The following is a 17,260-nucleotide window of genomic DNA, read 5'->3' as shown; positions in this document are numbered from 1 at the left end:
GTGTGGAACATCTTAAGTCTACTTTACTTTTGATTAGTACCGCAACATGACAAATACCATGGTTCTACTTTACTAGTGATAAGTACATTATGAGGGGCCATTGACCTGGATTTTGGACCCCTTTAGACAACAAGCATCATTGATTCCGGTTTTGTGTAGTTAAGATGAGCTCTGTCAGTTCGATTAATTTTGGGTGGAGTACGAAATTTCTTAAAATTTTCAATATTGAAGATCTATGGATACAGTCATATGTCTTACAGTCCCCAAAGTTATATTGCAAGAGGGTTTTTTTCCTGTAATATGCCATGACTAATTTGAAAGTGATCTGTTCTGTGCAGCATCTCCAAGGTTTGAAGCCTCCCTGGTACTCACCTAAGTCTCACTCTAGTTGTTCTTTCAGCGTACTGTATATAATTCTGGAAGATGCTGTATTGTTGTTGTTGTTGTTGTTGTTATTATTATTATTATTATTATTATTATTATTATTATTATTATTATTATTATTATTATTATTATTATTATTATTATTATTATTATTATTATTTACAAGCGAATGGACTACTAAGAATTACACTACAACTTCATTTCTTTCTCTTCGTGCGGAGTTTTCTCTGTGTCCAATACTCCTTCATGCGTTTGCTTGCCTGCTTCCGTTGTTCATCTGCCCAGACTCTTCCGGTCTTCCTAGTTCTTCCTGCGGCTTGAACACCTTCCAAATTCTTCAGTGTGTTTCTAAGTGTATTCCTTTCTAACAGCTGGTCTTCAGCCCGCCTGGTGGCCATGATCGTTAAGGCGCTGAAGTATAAATGGTCTGACACAGAGTTTAGCCAGTTCGAGTTCCATTGGTCGAAAAAAATTTCACCATCAGAATGTTGGCTGGCAGGGTAGGGGAGGTGGTGGTATACAATTTCTAATCACTAGATTGCTTGCCAAAAGCCTGGATTAAATACCAAACCTCTCCGCAGTGCTCAATTGGAGTGAGGGCATATGACACTGTTGATAGTGATTCGCCCGTCGGATGGCGACGTTAAGCCTTGAGCAGACTCCTTGGTGCTATTCAACAGGAGTAGGCTACAGTATGTGCCGGCACTGGGTTTCACCATCTCCCTACGTCATTCATTTCATCTCATTAACTCCTCTGATGAGGTTATCAGGAAGGGCATCCAATCATAAAAACCCATCCACGACAAATTCATCTCACCTCATACCTGATCCCGTAGGAAAACAGGACAAAGGTTGAACTAACATTATTATTATTATTATTATTATTATTATTATTATTATTATTATTATTATTATTATTATTATTATTATTATTATTATTCCAACCTATGGGTGTTAAAACAACATTACTCACAAATCTCTCTTTGCAGTTATTGTGCCAAGTGTTGAATCGAGTGAGTTCTCGAGCTGGCTGTTTTCAGCATGTTGTTACGTTGGAAATCCCTGATCTGGAATCTGTTGACCATTTCCCAATACTTGCAGCTGTTGTTGGAATCATACTTGCTCTGATGGTAGAAGAAATTGCAGATTTCAATGGTGAGTTGTTTTCTATCATACAGTATTTGACTATTTCTTGTCCTGTATGTTGTAACTACAGTAGACTCTTGGGTTATTTAAAGCATTCCATTGCATAAAAATTCTAGTATACTTGCTTTTTATTTTAAGGGCTAGGAACCATGTGCACTTATTGTGTAAATAATATTTGTTACACTGCGGTAATATGGAGTTGTAATTTTTCTTTTTTCTGGAATGATTTGGGAGAAATTTGATGAAATAGTACATGCAGGATCAACACTGTGAATGAAATTTTTGCAGAACTTTTTGTTGTTGTTATTGCTTGTTTACAATTTGCTTTACATCACACTGACATAGATAGGTCTTGCAGCGACGATGAGATTGGAAAGAGCTACGGAAGGAAGCGACTTTGGCCTTAATTAAATTACTGACCCACTATTTGCCTGGTGTGAAAATGGGAAAGCCATTTGTAGAACTAAAATATTCTCCCAAATGTAAAGTGTAAACATGATAAAATGGTAATTTATGTTAAAAAAGATATTTGGATGGGACACATCAGGCAGATAGAATGTTGGAGTACCTAATGGAAAAGAAATACTTTTAATTTTCCTATGCAGAAACTAGTCCTTTAATAAACACTATTTTCATTATGTCACCACCATCATCGTCTTCATTATGGTCATCATCAATAATCAGCCTAAACTAGTCACTTCTCATAAAATTTCTCCATGTTTGGTGGCCTTTCAGCCATCTTCATTGTTACTTAGCTCTCACGATTTGTTTAATGAACCTGTATTTCGGTTGACCACATCATTCCTTCAGTGAAACCTTCTGCTACTGTCTGTTTGATTTCTGGATGGTGTATTTTATGACCCCTCCAGGAACAAACACTGCTAGCAAATAAGGTAAAATCTCTTATTGTTTACCTTCTGAGGTACTGTTCTTTGGAATTACATATTTATACTTCCACCACCACATTTCAGGTGGTTCCAGGCAGTCTATTTCTGTCTCGTGTAATGTCCTGGTTTTAGATAGTTGCATATGGATGTCATAACCTATTTGTATGGTGGGGATTTAATTTGCTGGTAGAGAGAAGTTATGAGTAAAGGAAATTTGAAATTTGTAAGTACAACATTGTTTACATCTATTATTTAACCCTTTCCCGCCCGCATTTTCACTCCACTTATCCCCAGGTTTCAACCTATTATTTAGCAAAAACCGAAACAGACCGTATTGTTTCAGAAAAAGTTACAGTAAAAACTATTGATCACAATGAATTCAAATTTTCAATAACATTAGAAAATATACCATCACATCTATTTCTCTGTTTATTGAGTCATAATGTGTTTTTCACCCCCCCTCCTCGTGATACTCGACACAGACACAGTCTGCATTTGTCACATTCCCATGTTGTCTGAATCCCTCAAAACCAATAATCACGTGATTTTGGAAGTGGAATGATGCCCATGTATATAAGATTTTATTTCATCTGGGCAAGGGTCTTCCCATTCTGTTTTTATCTTACCGGAATGCAACTGTTTGAAGGCTGCATTGTTATATGCGCAATAGGCTATGTCACTGAATAGTTTTTCTCCTCCTAACATACGTAAAAAACAATCTCTTTCCCCTAATACTCTTTCCGAATTATGCGCAGGTTCAACATCATCCATTTAATCATTCGGAGTAACGAAACGTAATATTTGTGTTACCTGAATTGCCATGGCATCGCCATCAGGTCCGATTTATCGATATTCGTTTTCATTCATATCACTGTTATCACTAAAATTATCTTCGTTGATACATTATTCATTAAAAATTCACCTGCACCCCTACTCAAGGATTCTGTGTCACTTTTTTCGCCCGTATTCAGCTCAGTTTCAATATATGCGATATTCAATCCCGCCATGTTTATGAACGAAACAGCTGACCCGTGCTCGCGGAAGTTCAAGACCGTTGCCTAGGCAACATCAAGACAGATTATCTCTCTTCCTTTATTCCATAAGACTTGTAGATTGCACTGCGTGTTCATAAATGCCTTATAAACACTTCACTGATGAGAAAAATAAAAAAAACTGTCACACAGATCGCAGACGAATGCAGATACTGCAGCCGGGCGCTTTCGGGCGCTAAGGACCGGAAGGCTAAATGAACAGTCAGGCGCTTTCGGGCACTAAGGGCCAGAAAGGGTTAAGGGATATTTCAATATCTGGAAATTTAATGTTAGAGATAACTGATTTAACCTCCCCTGCGAACCATGCGACCTTACATGTGATGAGTTTCATTATGATAGCCGTATTGGAGTACAGAATGTAAAAGTTTCAAACAAATTTATTAAAAAACCACCATTCCAATACTTCTCCCACATCTAAGGCTTTATTGAACACCGTATTTGTTGAATCTACACTAGACAGCTCACGACTACAATCTATTACAAAGATTATTCTAGAAGGAGACAACACTTCTATAATGACGCTGTGATGTTCGGAACATTACAGCATGTGATAAATTATTGAACTGTCTAATTAATTGATAATATGTATATATTTAATCACTGATAGGTCATTTTTTAATTAAAATGTATATATATGTCGGGTTTTAATCTTCCATTTCACTTCATCATTTCATTTCTTTGTATCGCGGCTATAACATATTCTGAACGAACCACATATTGTGTAAAGTATTTCAACATCATTCATATTAATAGTTTGCAGTAAATTTTCCAATAGCCGTTGTGAAGTGACCAGAGTCAGCAGGCTAATTTCAGACCATTTCCAGGAAATGTACGTAAGTCCACCTGTTCAGTACAATACAATACAGGTGGACTAAAAAAAAAAAAAATTGTAATAATATTCGAGACATACGTCATCTTCAATACGGAACCAAAATGAGAATAGTTACTTGTAACAGTATCCAGTATTCGGGAGATAGTAGGTTTGAACCCCACTGTCGGCAGCCCTGAAAATGGTTTTCCGTGGTTTCCCATTTTCACACCAGGCAAATGCCGGGGCTGTACCTTAATTAAGGCCACAGCCGCTTCCTTCCCACTCCTAGCCCTTTCCTGTCCCATCGTCGCCGCAAGACCTATCTGTGTCGGTGCGACGTAAAACAACTAGCAAAAAAAAAACAACTCTTAGACACAGAGACACTCTTGGAAGTCACTCTTACTACGATTCTACGTCTGCACATCGGAGAAGATTTTAACTTAGTTCACTTCGCATCTAAGTATATACTACTCGAAAGTTACTCTCATTGGGACCTGTTATCTCAATGAAGAGAGGTAGTCAACGGGAGACCGGTTTTGACTAGTATAGGGGAGGAGAGCTTTTATTATGAATTTAGTTACGCTACTGTTCCGTAATACGGAAGAATACAAGTGTATTCTCTCCATGAACATAACCCATGGTGGTTTTGCATTTAAAATTAGGACTCATTACGACTTTATGTAAGGAGTACAGTAGGAAGTGTTAAAGGCAGGAAAAGCAGAAGTAGGACTGGAATCCAACAACAGATGATGCAGCCGGTACGAGAGATCCATCATCAATCATCAGCTTCCAGATAACAGAGTCTACAAATGGTGAGCTAATGGCTTAAATTACTGCAAGTCTACGCATTACAATTCATGTTCTTAGAGTTCATTTCATTTAATTTTTCTTTTGCTTCCGTAAGTTCAGATTTAGTTAATACGCGTTACGTCACGTTTTTCATCCTAATAAATAGCTATTTTAATTTGTAGTTTCTGAAATTATTATTAATTATCCTTAAATTCCAAGTTAGTGTACTTAATGATTTGTGTTCCGTCACCTCACATCTGGGAGTATTTTGAGTCTCATTACGTATTATTATTATTATTATTATTATTATTATTATTATTATTATTATTATTATTATTATTAATTACCAACTATCGTTTTCAAGCCATAAGCTTGAAGGCTGGTGCCCATGGGATATTGTTTATGGAGAAACAATGAGATATTATTTATTTATATTAATATTAAAGTGACCCGCCACGTTATAATTTTGTCATACATCTGTGGGCCGAGTGGGTGCGTCACATATTGTCGCCGCAAGTGTGGGGCTCGTAAATCATTAAGTACTTGCATAGGATAAAATCAGTAGTTTGGGCGTAACTGTTGTGTATCCACAGTATATTTTTCTTGTGTGTTTGATATTGGGGGTAGCATGGCTGAGCAAGAAGAGAAAGACATGATGCTGCGTAGTGGGCACGTGCTGAAGGGTAGTACTTTAAGTAATTCTAAGGAAGAGGTAGATAAATGTGTAGAGGGGGAAACCGGTATTAGGAGCGAAGATAGCGAAGGGAATAAGAGTAGGAATGACGAAGTTACGTTAGATTCAGATGATAGTACGATGAGGGGCGAGGCGGAGGTTAGCCCTAACATTGAGAGTAATAATAATCAGTTACTTGAAATGATGCAGTTAATGTTAAGTAAGATAGAGGATAGTAAATCTGAAATAAAAAATGAAATGGAACAAAGTGAATCTGAAATAAAAAATGAACTGAAACAAATTAAAACAGATGTGGAACAAACTAAATCAGAAATTAAAAATGAAGTAGAACAAACTAAACGAGAATTAAGTAAGGCATTGAATGAACACAAAGTCGAAGCTAATAAAAGGATGGACGAACATAGCAAACAGTTACAAGAATTATTTAAACAAAATGAAAGATTTAACAAGCAGATAGAGGAACAGAAAGAGACAACTAACCAAAACAAACAAGAGGTAGAAAAGAAATTTGTAGAGCAGAGGAGTGAGTTGTTGGGATTAATGGAAAAAGAAAGCAACAACACCAGAAAGGATTTAGAGAGACAGGTCACAGGGATTAGCAATAAAGTTGAGAGCCAAAAGGAAGAAATAAGAGAATTTAAAGAACAGGTACAAAACAATATTGATACTGTTAAGAGTATGATAGAAGACAACAGTAGAGAACAAAGAGAAAAGTTTGCGATAGTGGAAGTCAATACAGTGCAGATTAAGACGTTAAAAGAAAAACAGAATACAGTAGTGAGTGAAATTGAGAGAAGAGATAAAGATGTAGATAACCGCATAGCGATGGCAGAAGCACGCATGCGACGAGAAGTAAGAGAAAGACAAGGTAACACTGAGAGGCAAAGTCATGGAGAGGGATTTACACTAAAGAAATCGAATTACCGAAGTTTAATGGGAAACAAACTAACTCACTAGAATTTCTTAAGATAGTAGAAAAACGCTTTGGGAAACGGATTGAGGAAGGGTTTATGGACTGGGAAGAGGCGATCGACATTGATCATGCTTTTGTGGGAGGGACGCGTTCCTGGTTTTCAGTCCATAAAAGTAACATGAAAAGTCTGAAGGAATTTAGGACGAAGTTCACAGACAAATATTGGAACCAAAACGTTCAAAACCGTGAAAGAGAAAGGGTAGTTTTTGGGAAATTCAAACATAATGAAGGCGTCTCTATGACTTAAGTATTTCTTGTCACATGTTATGATTTGCCAGAATTTAGACGGAATCACGGCTGATTCAGATGTAGTCAGATTACTGTTATGACATTTTCCGGACAGGGTACGCGAAGCAGCATGTATGCAAAGTATTAAAACTATTCAGGAAATGGAGCAGTTATTAGGGAGTTTTGATGCACTAGGAAACATTGGGCACAGAACAGGAAACTCACATAATTTTGTTCCTCGTAGTGAACCAAGGGACAATAGGAGACAGCAAAAGTACGAGAATCGTAATCAGTTTCAGCCAAGGAATAACGGTAGGGGTGGAGCACCTCAAAATAGAATGGGCAATGACCAAGTCAGGGAACAAGTTACTAACGAGCCAAGTGTAGGTACATGTTCGTAACCTTTAAACTAAATGCAGGCTGTAATGATGGGTAAGAATTCCAGCCTTACCAGGAAGTAGTTAGAAATTGTGTTATGAAACTATTGCCATATGACCTAGATGTTAAGGAAGATCTTATGTGTGAACCAGATCATAATTATTTAGATTCGGGTGATGAAGTGGTTAATCCTGTGGTTCAATTAGAAGTATGGGGGGCGTATGTTAATGCGTTAATTGATACAGGAAGTCAGAAATCGTGTATTCGCTCAGAATGATATGACTCTTTAGTTAAACAGGGTATTATGATGGAAGAGATGCCTGTTAAGTCAACATTCATTATTACAGCTGTTGGTAAAATGTTGAAACAAATCTGCAAGCCGGTTGCAGTGCCGATTTGTACAGAGGGTTTAATTTCAGTACAGGTATGTTTGGTTATTCCTCACCTGGTATTTGATCTCATCTTGGGATGTGACTGGTTGACTTTGAAATCGGCTCAGTTAGATTACAAAGATGCAGTGGTAAATTGAAGTGGGATAATAAGTATGTCAAACTCTAACTGAAAAATGAAATTCAGAGGAAAACTAATGTTTGTGCTATGTGGAGTGTAATTGAGGTTTCTAGATATGAGGAGAAACCCAGTGAGGGGTTTAATTTATGCCAGTTGTGGTTGAAAGAGGATCAGAAGGATGCCTTATTTGAAGCTGCGAGTAACTGTAAATTAGAGGAAGTCCAGAGGGACGAATTGTTGGCAGTGTTATGTGAACACGCTGAGATTTTTTTCTAAGAGACCCGGTAAAACACATGTTTATGAACATTCTTTTTCAGTGCTGGATGACAATCCTTTCAGCGGGCCACGGTATGCTATCCCACACAAATATGCCAAGGCAGTTGACGATCAAATGCAAGCTATGTTAGCCGATGGGATTATTGAAGTGTCTAATAGCCAGTATTTAAATTCTTTAATCGTTGTGCCTAAGACTGATGGGAGCGTCAGACTTTGCATTGACGCAAGAAATATGAATAGACAAATTTGTGCTGACCAGTTAAAATCTCAGACAATTGAAGAGTTAATTCAGGGCTTTCAGGGTAAAAAATGGTTTTCATCTGTTGATTTAAGTAGTAGTTTTTGGCAGATTCCTTTAAGAGTGGAGGACAGGCCTCTGACAGCATTTAGTCATAACTACAGCTTGTATCAGTTTCAGCATGTTCCCTACGGGATGAAGACAAGTTCTGCAGCCTTAATTAGAGCATTAAATATTGCATTAGGTGATGATATAGGTGATTTTGCCACGGTTTATATTGATGATCTGGTGATCGCTTCTAGAACCTTTGAAGAGCACTTGTATCACTTAGAGGAGGTGTTTACTAAGTTAGGGCGTGCTGGTTTTACTTTGAAGTTAGATAAGTGTGTTTTAGGTAGACAGGAGGTAACATTTTTGGGACACTATGTATCTGCGATAGGGGTTACGCCTGAGAGTACAAGGATTGAAAAGATATTGAATACCAGTACACCTAGAAATATCAAGGAATTAAGGTGGTATATTGGAGTATAAGATTTGCAACCTTACTTGAGCCATTTAGAGACTTGTTAAAAGCCATGGAGATAGACAGAAGAATGATTTAAAAGAAGGTTTCAAGCAAGCGGTTGTTCTTAAGTACCCTGTGGCAAAAAAGAAATATGTGTTACTCACTGATGCATCTCATTTTGGGCTGGCTGGAGTATTATGTCAAGAGGATGACAACGGAGACTTAGGAATTGTGTCATTAGCGTCTAGAGGTTTAAGTGGACCGGAGAAACGGTATTCCATTACCGAGCTTGAATTCCTAGCTGTTGTGTATTCCTTAAGTAAATTTAGAATGTATGTTTTAGGTGTAAAATTTGAGATTAGGACTGATCATCATGCTATTTCATTTATACCTACATGTAAGCTATCATCCAATAGGGTTAGTAGGTGGATACTGGTCTTACAGGAGTACGATTTTTCTGTAGTTCATATAAAAGGAAAAGACAATGTCCTTGCTGACCTGTTGTCAAGAGATCAGAAATTGTGTGATGAAGGAAGTTTCCTCAAAACACAGGAAGGCATTTTAATTTGTGCATGCTTTAGTAAGGACAATAAACCTGCTCTAAACAGATTACGCAACCTGTTGGTGGAACAGTCTGTGGACGAAGAATGTAGGGAACCTTTGTCTGTACTTCAGGCAGGTGAGCAGGTTACTGTGACTCGCGGTAGACACGTTTTTAAATTGTTAGATGGATTTCTAGCTAGAAAGTGTAGCGAACATATATGGGCTATCTGTGTACCCAAATTGCTACGTGTGGAATTAATTTGGTTCATCCACAGGGAATTAGGGCATTATGGTGCTAATAAGGTTCTGTTTGAATTCCAACAGAATTTTATCTGGGACAAGATGGGAAGACAAATAAGAAAGGTTCTTGCCACTTGTGATCTATGTCAGAGAAGAGAGAATAAAAGTCGAAGGTTGGTCGAGAGATCTGAAGTTAATCATAATCTTGAAGATAAAAGATGAAAGTCAGAGGCATATGGTGAAGTTGTAGAACACATTGAGGATATGAAGTTGTAGAATAGAAGTTGAAGAATAGTTTTAAATTGGATCTCTATGGACCATCTCAAATTTGAAGCAATGCTCAAATGTTGCAAAAATGTGAGTTTGTTGATTTTCTAGTTGAAAAGGCATATAATAGTGGAATCATTTGACGATGACGAAGATAACATGTAACATTATAAGTTATAAGTATTTGCAACAGTAGACTTCTTACTACGTGTGTTATAGCTGAAGCCATCTCTCTTCTTTATTTTGAATATATACGATTTTTCTTCATTGTCTAATTGTTAATCAATCTTGAATATTCATTGATTGATTAGTATTACTTGAAATGAAGCTGTTAAAGCTTATCACTTGTAATCGTCTAATTGTAACCGCCAGACAGTCAACTTTATTTTTATAGCAATCTTACTACTTGTTATATAAGTCTGTTGTTTTATCCATTGTACTTATTATAGCAGCCTCCTAATGTTAATTTTGTTAATACTTCCACCATTATAACTCATCACATTGTATATTTTTAAACCATCATTATTATTTTTAATGTTATTTTACTTCAAATCTCTTCAAGATTTTAAAAATTCATTTCATTATTACATGTTAATTAGATGCTTATTTTCAATCTAAGGTTAAGACAGTGGCTGATGATGCCTTCATACAAGACGAAACATGTACCACTATTAGTTAACAAATCTATTTAAATCATCCAAGACTAGACTTTGTATTGATTAGGTGGTCTATTTAATAAAAAACTTACTGTTATTATTCCAACATTAGGAGTCTCCGTAAATATATTACGAGTCCGGTGGACTTTCCGTAGAGCTGGAATATAGGTCAGTGGGCCAGGCCACGCTTATCTCTTATATAATATACACCTGCCGCAGCGTGGAGTGACCGCTCTCTGGAAGGTGGAGTTTCCCAAGTTTTGTTTTGCTTGCTACACGATGTGTGTGTATACGATTGACACGTGTTAATTACCAAGGTTACGTCTGTTCTCTTCATATAATGGCATGTATGGGTAATCTAATATTTGATTTAATATAACGAGGATCATTAATATTGCAGATTAAGATTTGTAGATTCCCTGTAGACTATAAGAAGTCATCATAAAGACTTGCAATAATTTTACCCTAGGCTAAAACCACGTGAGTGTGTTAGCGTGTGTAAAGTGATAGTCATACAGCAAGAACGTATAAAACACTTGAAAGAGTAATATGATACATTTTGTTTGTGTAAATTTTGTACAGATCTAAATTGAATTGTCAAGTGTTGCATACACTGGATTCATAAAATCAGCAAGAGATGACGAACATTTGAGAAAGTGAGACATCAGAAATTCGCTAAGTTATAATATTGTGTTTTTTTAAAAGAAATTTTGAAGTGTTAAATATTATCTGTTGTAATTAAGTTGTAGGTGGAATCATCAAGATGTAATTTTGTGAAATATTGTTATGTTGTAAAATGTGTGAATGTAAAGCTGCTTTAAAAACAAGTGAAACGTAAGTGGCAAAGTGTAGGTGTGAGCCCTCAACGGAAGTGCTACTTGTTTCAGGCTCATAGGGGCGAATGTGATGTTTGGAACATCACAGCATGTGATAAATTATTGAACTGTCTAATTAATTGATAATATGTATATATTTAATCACTGATAGGTCATTTTTTAATTAAAATGTATATATATGTAGGGTTTTAATCTTCCATTTCACATCATCATTTCATTTCTTTGTATCGCGGCTATAACGTATTCTGAACGAACCACATATTGTGTAAAGTATTTCAACATCATTCATATTAATAGCTTGCAGTAAATTTTCCAATAGCCGTTGTGAAGCGACCAGAAACAGCAGGCTAATTTCAGCCCATTTCCAGGTAATGTACGTCATCAAGGTTACGAGAGACCTTACCCTCTTCACCTTCTGAAGAGACAGTTAAAACATTATGAACGCCGACTTTTTGAAGTTCGCTACGTGACGCTTTGATTTCGTGGGAAAGTTCAGCCTATGTGAATGGACGTAATGAAGCAACGTGATAGATTCACAGCAATACATAGGAGAAGGGATGAGACCTCGAATTTTACTGGACCATGTGATATGGCTGATGGAGGGAGACTTTTGAACCTATGTACTTCAAAGACAAGAGCTGGAGAGGACATTCTTACTCTTACAAGGAAACATCGGCAATGGTTAAATTGTCAATCGCAATGAAACTTGGAAAACACATTGAGGTACACGTAAAACTGATGTCGGCATCAATTTTGGGTGCCAACATTCATTAGGGCGTTAACTACAGGGCCTAAAAGTTGCGACATTTCAAATTCCGCCTAGCATTGGCTGGCAGGTATTCATTGCTGTTCGCGCGGAATTTGAAATGTCGCAACTTTTAGGCCCCGTAGTTAACGCCCTAATGAATGTTGACACCCAAAATTGATGCCGACATTGTTTTTACGTGTACCTCAATGTGTTTTCCAAGTTTCTTTGGGATCGGCGACTTGACCATTGTCGATGTTCCCTTGTTAGACACAGAGACACAGCGATCATGCCTCTGCATCTCCTCCCCACCATGCTCCAATTGGTTCGCCACCGCACGTTTCCCTTCCCCCTCGCCAGCCCGTTTTCTTAGCTGTCGAAGAGAACTGGTGCTACACTTTGGGTAATCTATCAGCCTTCCTCATATCTCTCCTTTGCAATTTCCACATTGTATTAGTCAGTTTACGTTTTCTGAAATGTTTATGAAAATGTTTGCACCTGGCGAGTTGGCCATGCGGCTAGAGACGCACGACTGTGAGAACGCATCCGGGAGATTGTGGGTTCGAATCCCACTGTCGGCAGCCCTTTAGATGGTTTTGCGTGGTTTCCCATTTTCACACCAGGCAAATGCTGGGGTTGTACCTTAAGGCCACGGCTGCTTCCTTCCGACTCCTAGGCCATTCCTATCCCATCGCCGCCATAAAACCTATCTGTGTCGGTGCGACGTAAAGCAATTAGCAAAAAAAAAAAAAAAAAAAAAAAACATGGCGCCTGTTGTTAATTGTGTTTTGTTTCAGTTTTCTCTTCACTATTTTTTAATGTTTCGAATAGACCAAAGATTGTTTTTGTTTACTATTAGTTACTCTTGGGGAGTTTGCCCGATGTAATGTATGCCTGTATGGAGTAATTTATTGTGTTGCTTTGTAATTGTTTGTTATTGTACCAGTTCGTATAATAGCCATTTAACTTTTTGCGTATATAACTGCCATTATACCTAGAAGACTGTAGTGTGATACTTTAATATCGGTACTTGTTGAATACATAGACCTTCGTCAGCTATAACGCAAAAGTACCGGTACAGTAAGACTACAGGCCTGCCTGTGATTACTGTATATCTACTGCATATACACTGACTGACAGAGCAAATGCAACACCAAGAAGGAGTGGTCAGAACTTTATGCCAATTGCAGGGTAGACTGACGTCACTGAGGTATGCTCATGATGTGAAATGCGCCGCTGTGCTGCGCACGTAGCGAACGATAAATGGGACACGGCGTTAGCGAATGGCCCACTTCATACTGTGATTTCTCAGCCGACAGTCATTGTAGAACGTGTTGTCGTGTGCCACAAGACACGTGTATAGCTAAGAATGCCAGGCCGCCGTCAACGGAGGCATTTCCAGCAGACAGACGACTTTACGAGGGGTATGGTGATCGGGCTGAGAAGGGCAGGTTGGTCGCTTCGTCAAATCGCAGCCGATACCCATAGGGATGTGTCCACGGTGCAGCGCCTGTGGCGAAGATGGTTGGCGCAGGGACATGTGGCACGTGCGAGGGGTCCAGGCGCAGCCCGAGTGACGTCAGCACGCGAGGATCGGCGCATCCGCCGCCAAGCGGTGGCAACCCCGCACGCCACGTCAACCACCATTCTTCAGCATGTGCAAAACACCCTGGCTGTTCCAATATCGACCAGAACAATTTCCCGTGGATTGGTTGAAGGAGGCCTGCACTCCCGGCGTCCGCTCAGAAGACTACCATTGACTCCACAGCATAGACGTGCACGCCTGGCATGGTGCCGGGCTAGAGCGACTTGGATGAGGGAATGGCAGAACTTCGTGTTCTCCGATGAGTCACGCTGCTGTTCTGTCAGTGATAGTCACCGCAGACGTGTGGCGTCAGCGTGGAGAAAGGTCAAATCCGGCAGTAACTGTGGAGCGCCCTACCGCTAGACAACGCGGCATCATGGTTTGGGGCGCTATTACGTATGATTCCACGTCACCTCTAGTGCGTATTCAAGGCACGTTAAATGCCCACCGCTACGTGCAGCATGTGCTGCGGCCGGTGGCACTCCCGTACCTTCAGGGGCTGCCCAATGCTCTGTTTCAGCAGGATAATGCCCGCCCACACACTGCTCGCATCTCCCAACAGGCTCTACGAGGTGTACAGATGCTTCCGTGGCCAGCGTACTCTCCGGATCTCTCACCAATCGAACACGTGTGGGATCTCATTGGACGCCGTTTGCAAACTCTGCCCCAGCCTCGTACGGACGACCAACTGTGGCAAATGCTTGACAGAGAATGGAGAACCATCCCTCAGGACACCATCCGCACTCTTATTGACTCTGTACCTCGACGTGTTTCTGCATGCATCGCCGCTCGCGGTGGTCCTACATGCTACTGAGTCGATGCCGTGCGCATTGTGTAACCTGCATATCGGTTTGAAATAAACATCAATTATTCGTCCGTGCCGTCTCTGTTTTTTCCCCAACTTTCATCCCTTTCGAAGCACTCCTCCTTGGTGTTGCATTGTCACTGTCAGTCAGTGTATAAATGCACATCTTTTTTTATTTTTCAAGGCTTTTCTTATTACGTCAAACTTTACTATATTCCATGTCATATCAAAGTTGCCTATGCATTAAATGTATTTATATTTGACAACCATTGCTGCAATTGAAATGTGTTGTGCCTGTCAATGCAAAACATAAATAAAACGTTCAGTACAAGCACAAATAAAAACATTCTACCTATAGGCCTATTCCTTATACCAGAGTACGCAATACGGAAAATACGAATAGTTTCAAAAGCCGAGTTTATAATTGTTGTTGTTGTTGTCGTCCGCAATGTCGTTTCGTTATGACACAACTGATAGCGTACACAAAATGGGGGGGGGGGGGGAGTGGACATAAAATGAAGATCTGGACCTATAACCAGGTTTTGATATCCCGAGGTACCGAATCTCATTACATTCAATGAGATCCTCTACCCGCGCAAGTAATTTCTTTACATAAAAAGGTATTTAACGTTGTTTAAAGGTGGGAGATTTATTTAGTGGTGGACGATTTAATTTAACTAATTCCATATGTATGTCAAATCTAAAGGACACTACTGACAGCTTTCAGGCGTTTTAGAAGTAAATAATAATTTAAGCATAGGTAGGACGCAGTTCCCCATCGCACGTTTGACCACGCCCGGTGGTACTTAACTCGGAGTTGTACCCACGAATGTGACAACTCACCGGAATTAGCAGGAATGAAAATGTGACATTTGAATAAATTTACGGGTATATTAGTGTAGGTTATTTATTATCATTATTTGTGAAACAGAACCTTATTTAAAGCATTTCAATTATTATAGTACGAGAAGAAGCAAAGTATTGAGCCGGTCCCGTTGAACAGCTAAGTAGCCGGCAAGCGCGGGGAAAAGGGAAATGTGCAGTGGCGAACCAATTGGAGCGTGGAGGGGAGGAGGTGCAGAGGCGTGTCTCCAAGCACACAGTGTGCAGGCTTAGCATTGGCCAGCAGGTATTCATCGCTGTTCGCGCGGAATTTGAAATGTCGCAACTTTTAGGCCCCGTAGTTAACGCCCTAATGAATGTTGACACCCAAAATTGATGCCAACATTGTTTTTACGTGTACCTCAATGTGTCTTCCAAGTTTCTTTGGGATCAGCAACTTGACCATTGTCGATGTTCCCTTGTTAGACACAGAGACACTCTTGGAAGGCACTCTTACTACGATTCTACGTCTGCACATCGGAGAAGATTTTAACTTAGTTCACTTCGCATCTGAGTATCTACTACTCAAAAGTTACTCTCATTGGGACCTGTTATCTCAATGACGAGAGGTAGTCAACGGGAGACCGGTTTTGACTAGTATAGGGGAGGAGAGCTTTTATTATGAATTTAGTTACGCTACTGTTCTGTAATACGGAAGATTACAAGTGTATTCCCTCCATGAACATAACCCATGGTGGTTTTGCATTTAAAATGAGGACTCATTACGACTTTATGTAAGGAGTACAGTAGGAAGTGTTAAAGGCAGGAAAAGCAGAAGTAGGACTGGAATCCAACAACAGATGACGCAGCCGGTACGAGAGATCCATCATCAATCATCAGCTTCCAGATGAGAGTCTACAAATGGTGAGCTAATGGCTTAAATTACTGCAAGTCTACGCATTACAATTAATATTCTTAGAGTTCATTTCATTTAATTTTTCTTTTGCTTCCATAAGTTCAGATTTCGTTAATACGCTGTTACGTCATGTTTTTCATCCTAATAAATAGCTATTTTTAATTTGTAGTTTCTGAAATCATTATTAATGATCCTTAAATTCTAAGTTAGTGTACTTAATGATTTGTGTTCCGTCACCTCACCTCTGGGAGTATTTTGAGTCTCATTACGTATTATTATTATTATTATTATTATTATTATTAATTACCAACTATCGTTTTCAAGCCATACGCTTGAAGGCTGGCGCCCATGGGATATTGTTTATGGAGAAACAATGAGATATTATTTATATTAATATTAAAGTGACCCGCCACGTTATAATTTTGTCCCACATCTGTGGGCCGAGTGGGTACGTTACAATGCTTCAAGCGCCTTTTGACCTTATCACGCAACCCCTTGGAGTTAACAACTGTACTGTAATTCTACGTACCTGATTCTCAATCAATAACTTTCAAAGATTTATTTTTTGATATTTTAATTAATCCATGTTTCATTAATATCAAATATTTTGTACAATCCAAATGTATGTCAGATCATTATGACTATGTCTCGTTCAACAAATAACCAACTTGTACTTTTTTAGACGAACACTAGTATTCATTCCATGTACTTACTTACTTACTGGTCGACGCTACAGTTCTTGTAGGTCCTTGGCCTCCTTTATCACCTGCCTCCATTCATCTCGGTCCTCAGCTTTTCTTTTCCAACGTTTAACTCCTAACTTTCTAAGGTCATCCTCAACATAACATTCCACGTTGCTAATATAATATCCTTTTTCCTTCTCTTTAGCCGTTTTTCTTGCCGGTTCGTCACCAAGTTTTCCAGTCCTGCTTTATTCATTCTTCAGGTATCCGTAACAGTTGTTTTTTTATTAG

The 17,260-nt window shown here is 38.9% G+C and overlaps 1 protein-coding gene across 3 annotated transcripts in view; it reads left to right on the top strand.

The window, feature by feature from the left end:
- The window catches only part of LOC136871866 (E3 ubiquitin-protein ligase RNF123), a 320,579-nt gene that overhangs the window by 255,219 nt on the left and 48,100 nt on the right, over positions 1–17,260 (top strand). For all 3 annotated transcript variants that reach the window (XM_067145510.2, XM_067145511.2, XM_067145509.2), the window contains exon 18: positions 1,374–1,539. In XM_067145510.2, the coding sequence (XP_067001611.2) occupies positions 1,374–1,539 (166 nt within the window). The remainder of the gene's footprint in view (positions 1–1,373; positions 1,540–17,260) is intronic.

This window comes from Anabrus simplex, chromosome 4, assembly GCF_040414725.1.
Source record: "Anabrus simplex isolate iqAnaSimp1 chromosome 4, ASM4041472v1, whole genome shotgun sequence".
Taxonomy (NCBI): domain Eukaryota; kingdom Metazoa; phylum Arthropoda; class Insecta; order Orthoptera; family Tettigoniidae; genus Anabrus; species Anabrus simplex.
This window is presented reverse-complemented; position numbering and strand designations above follow the sequence as displayed.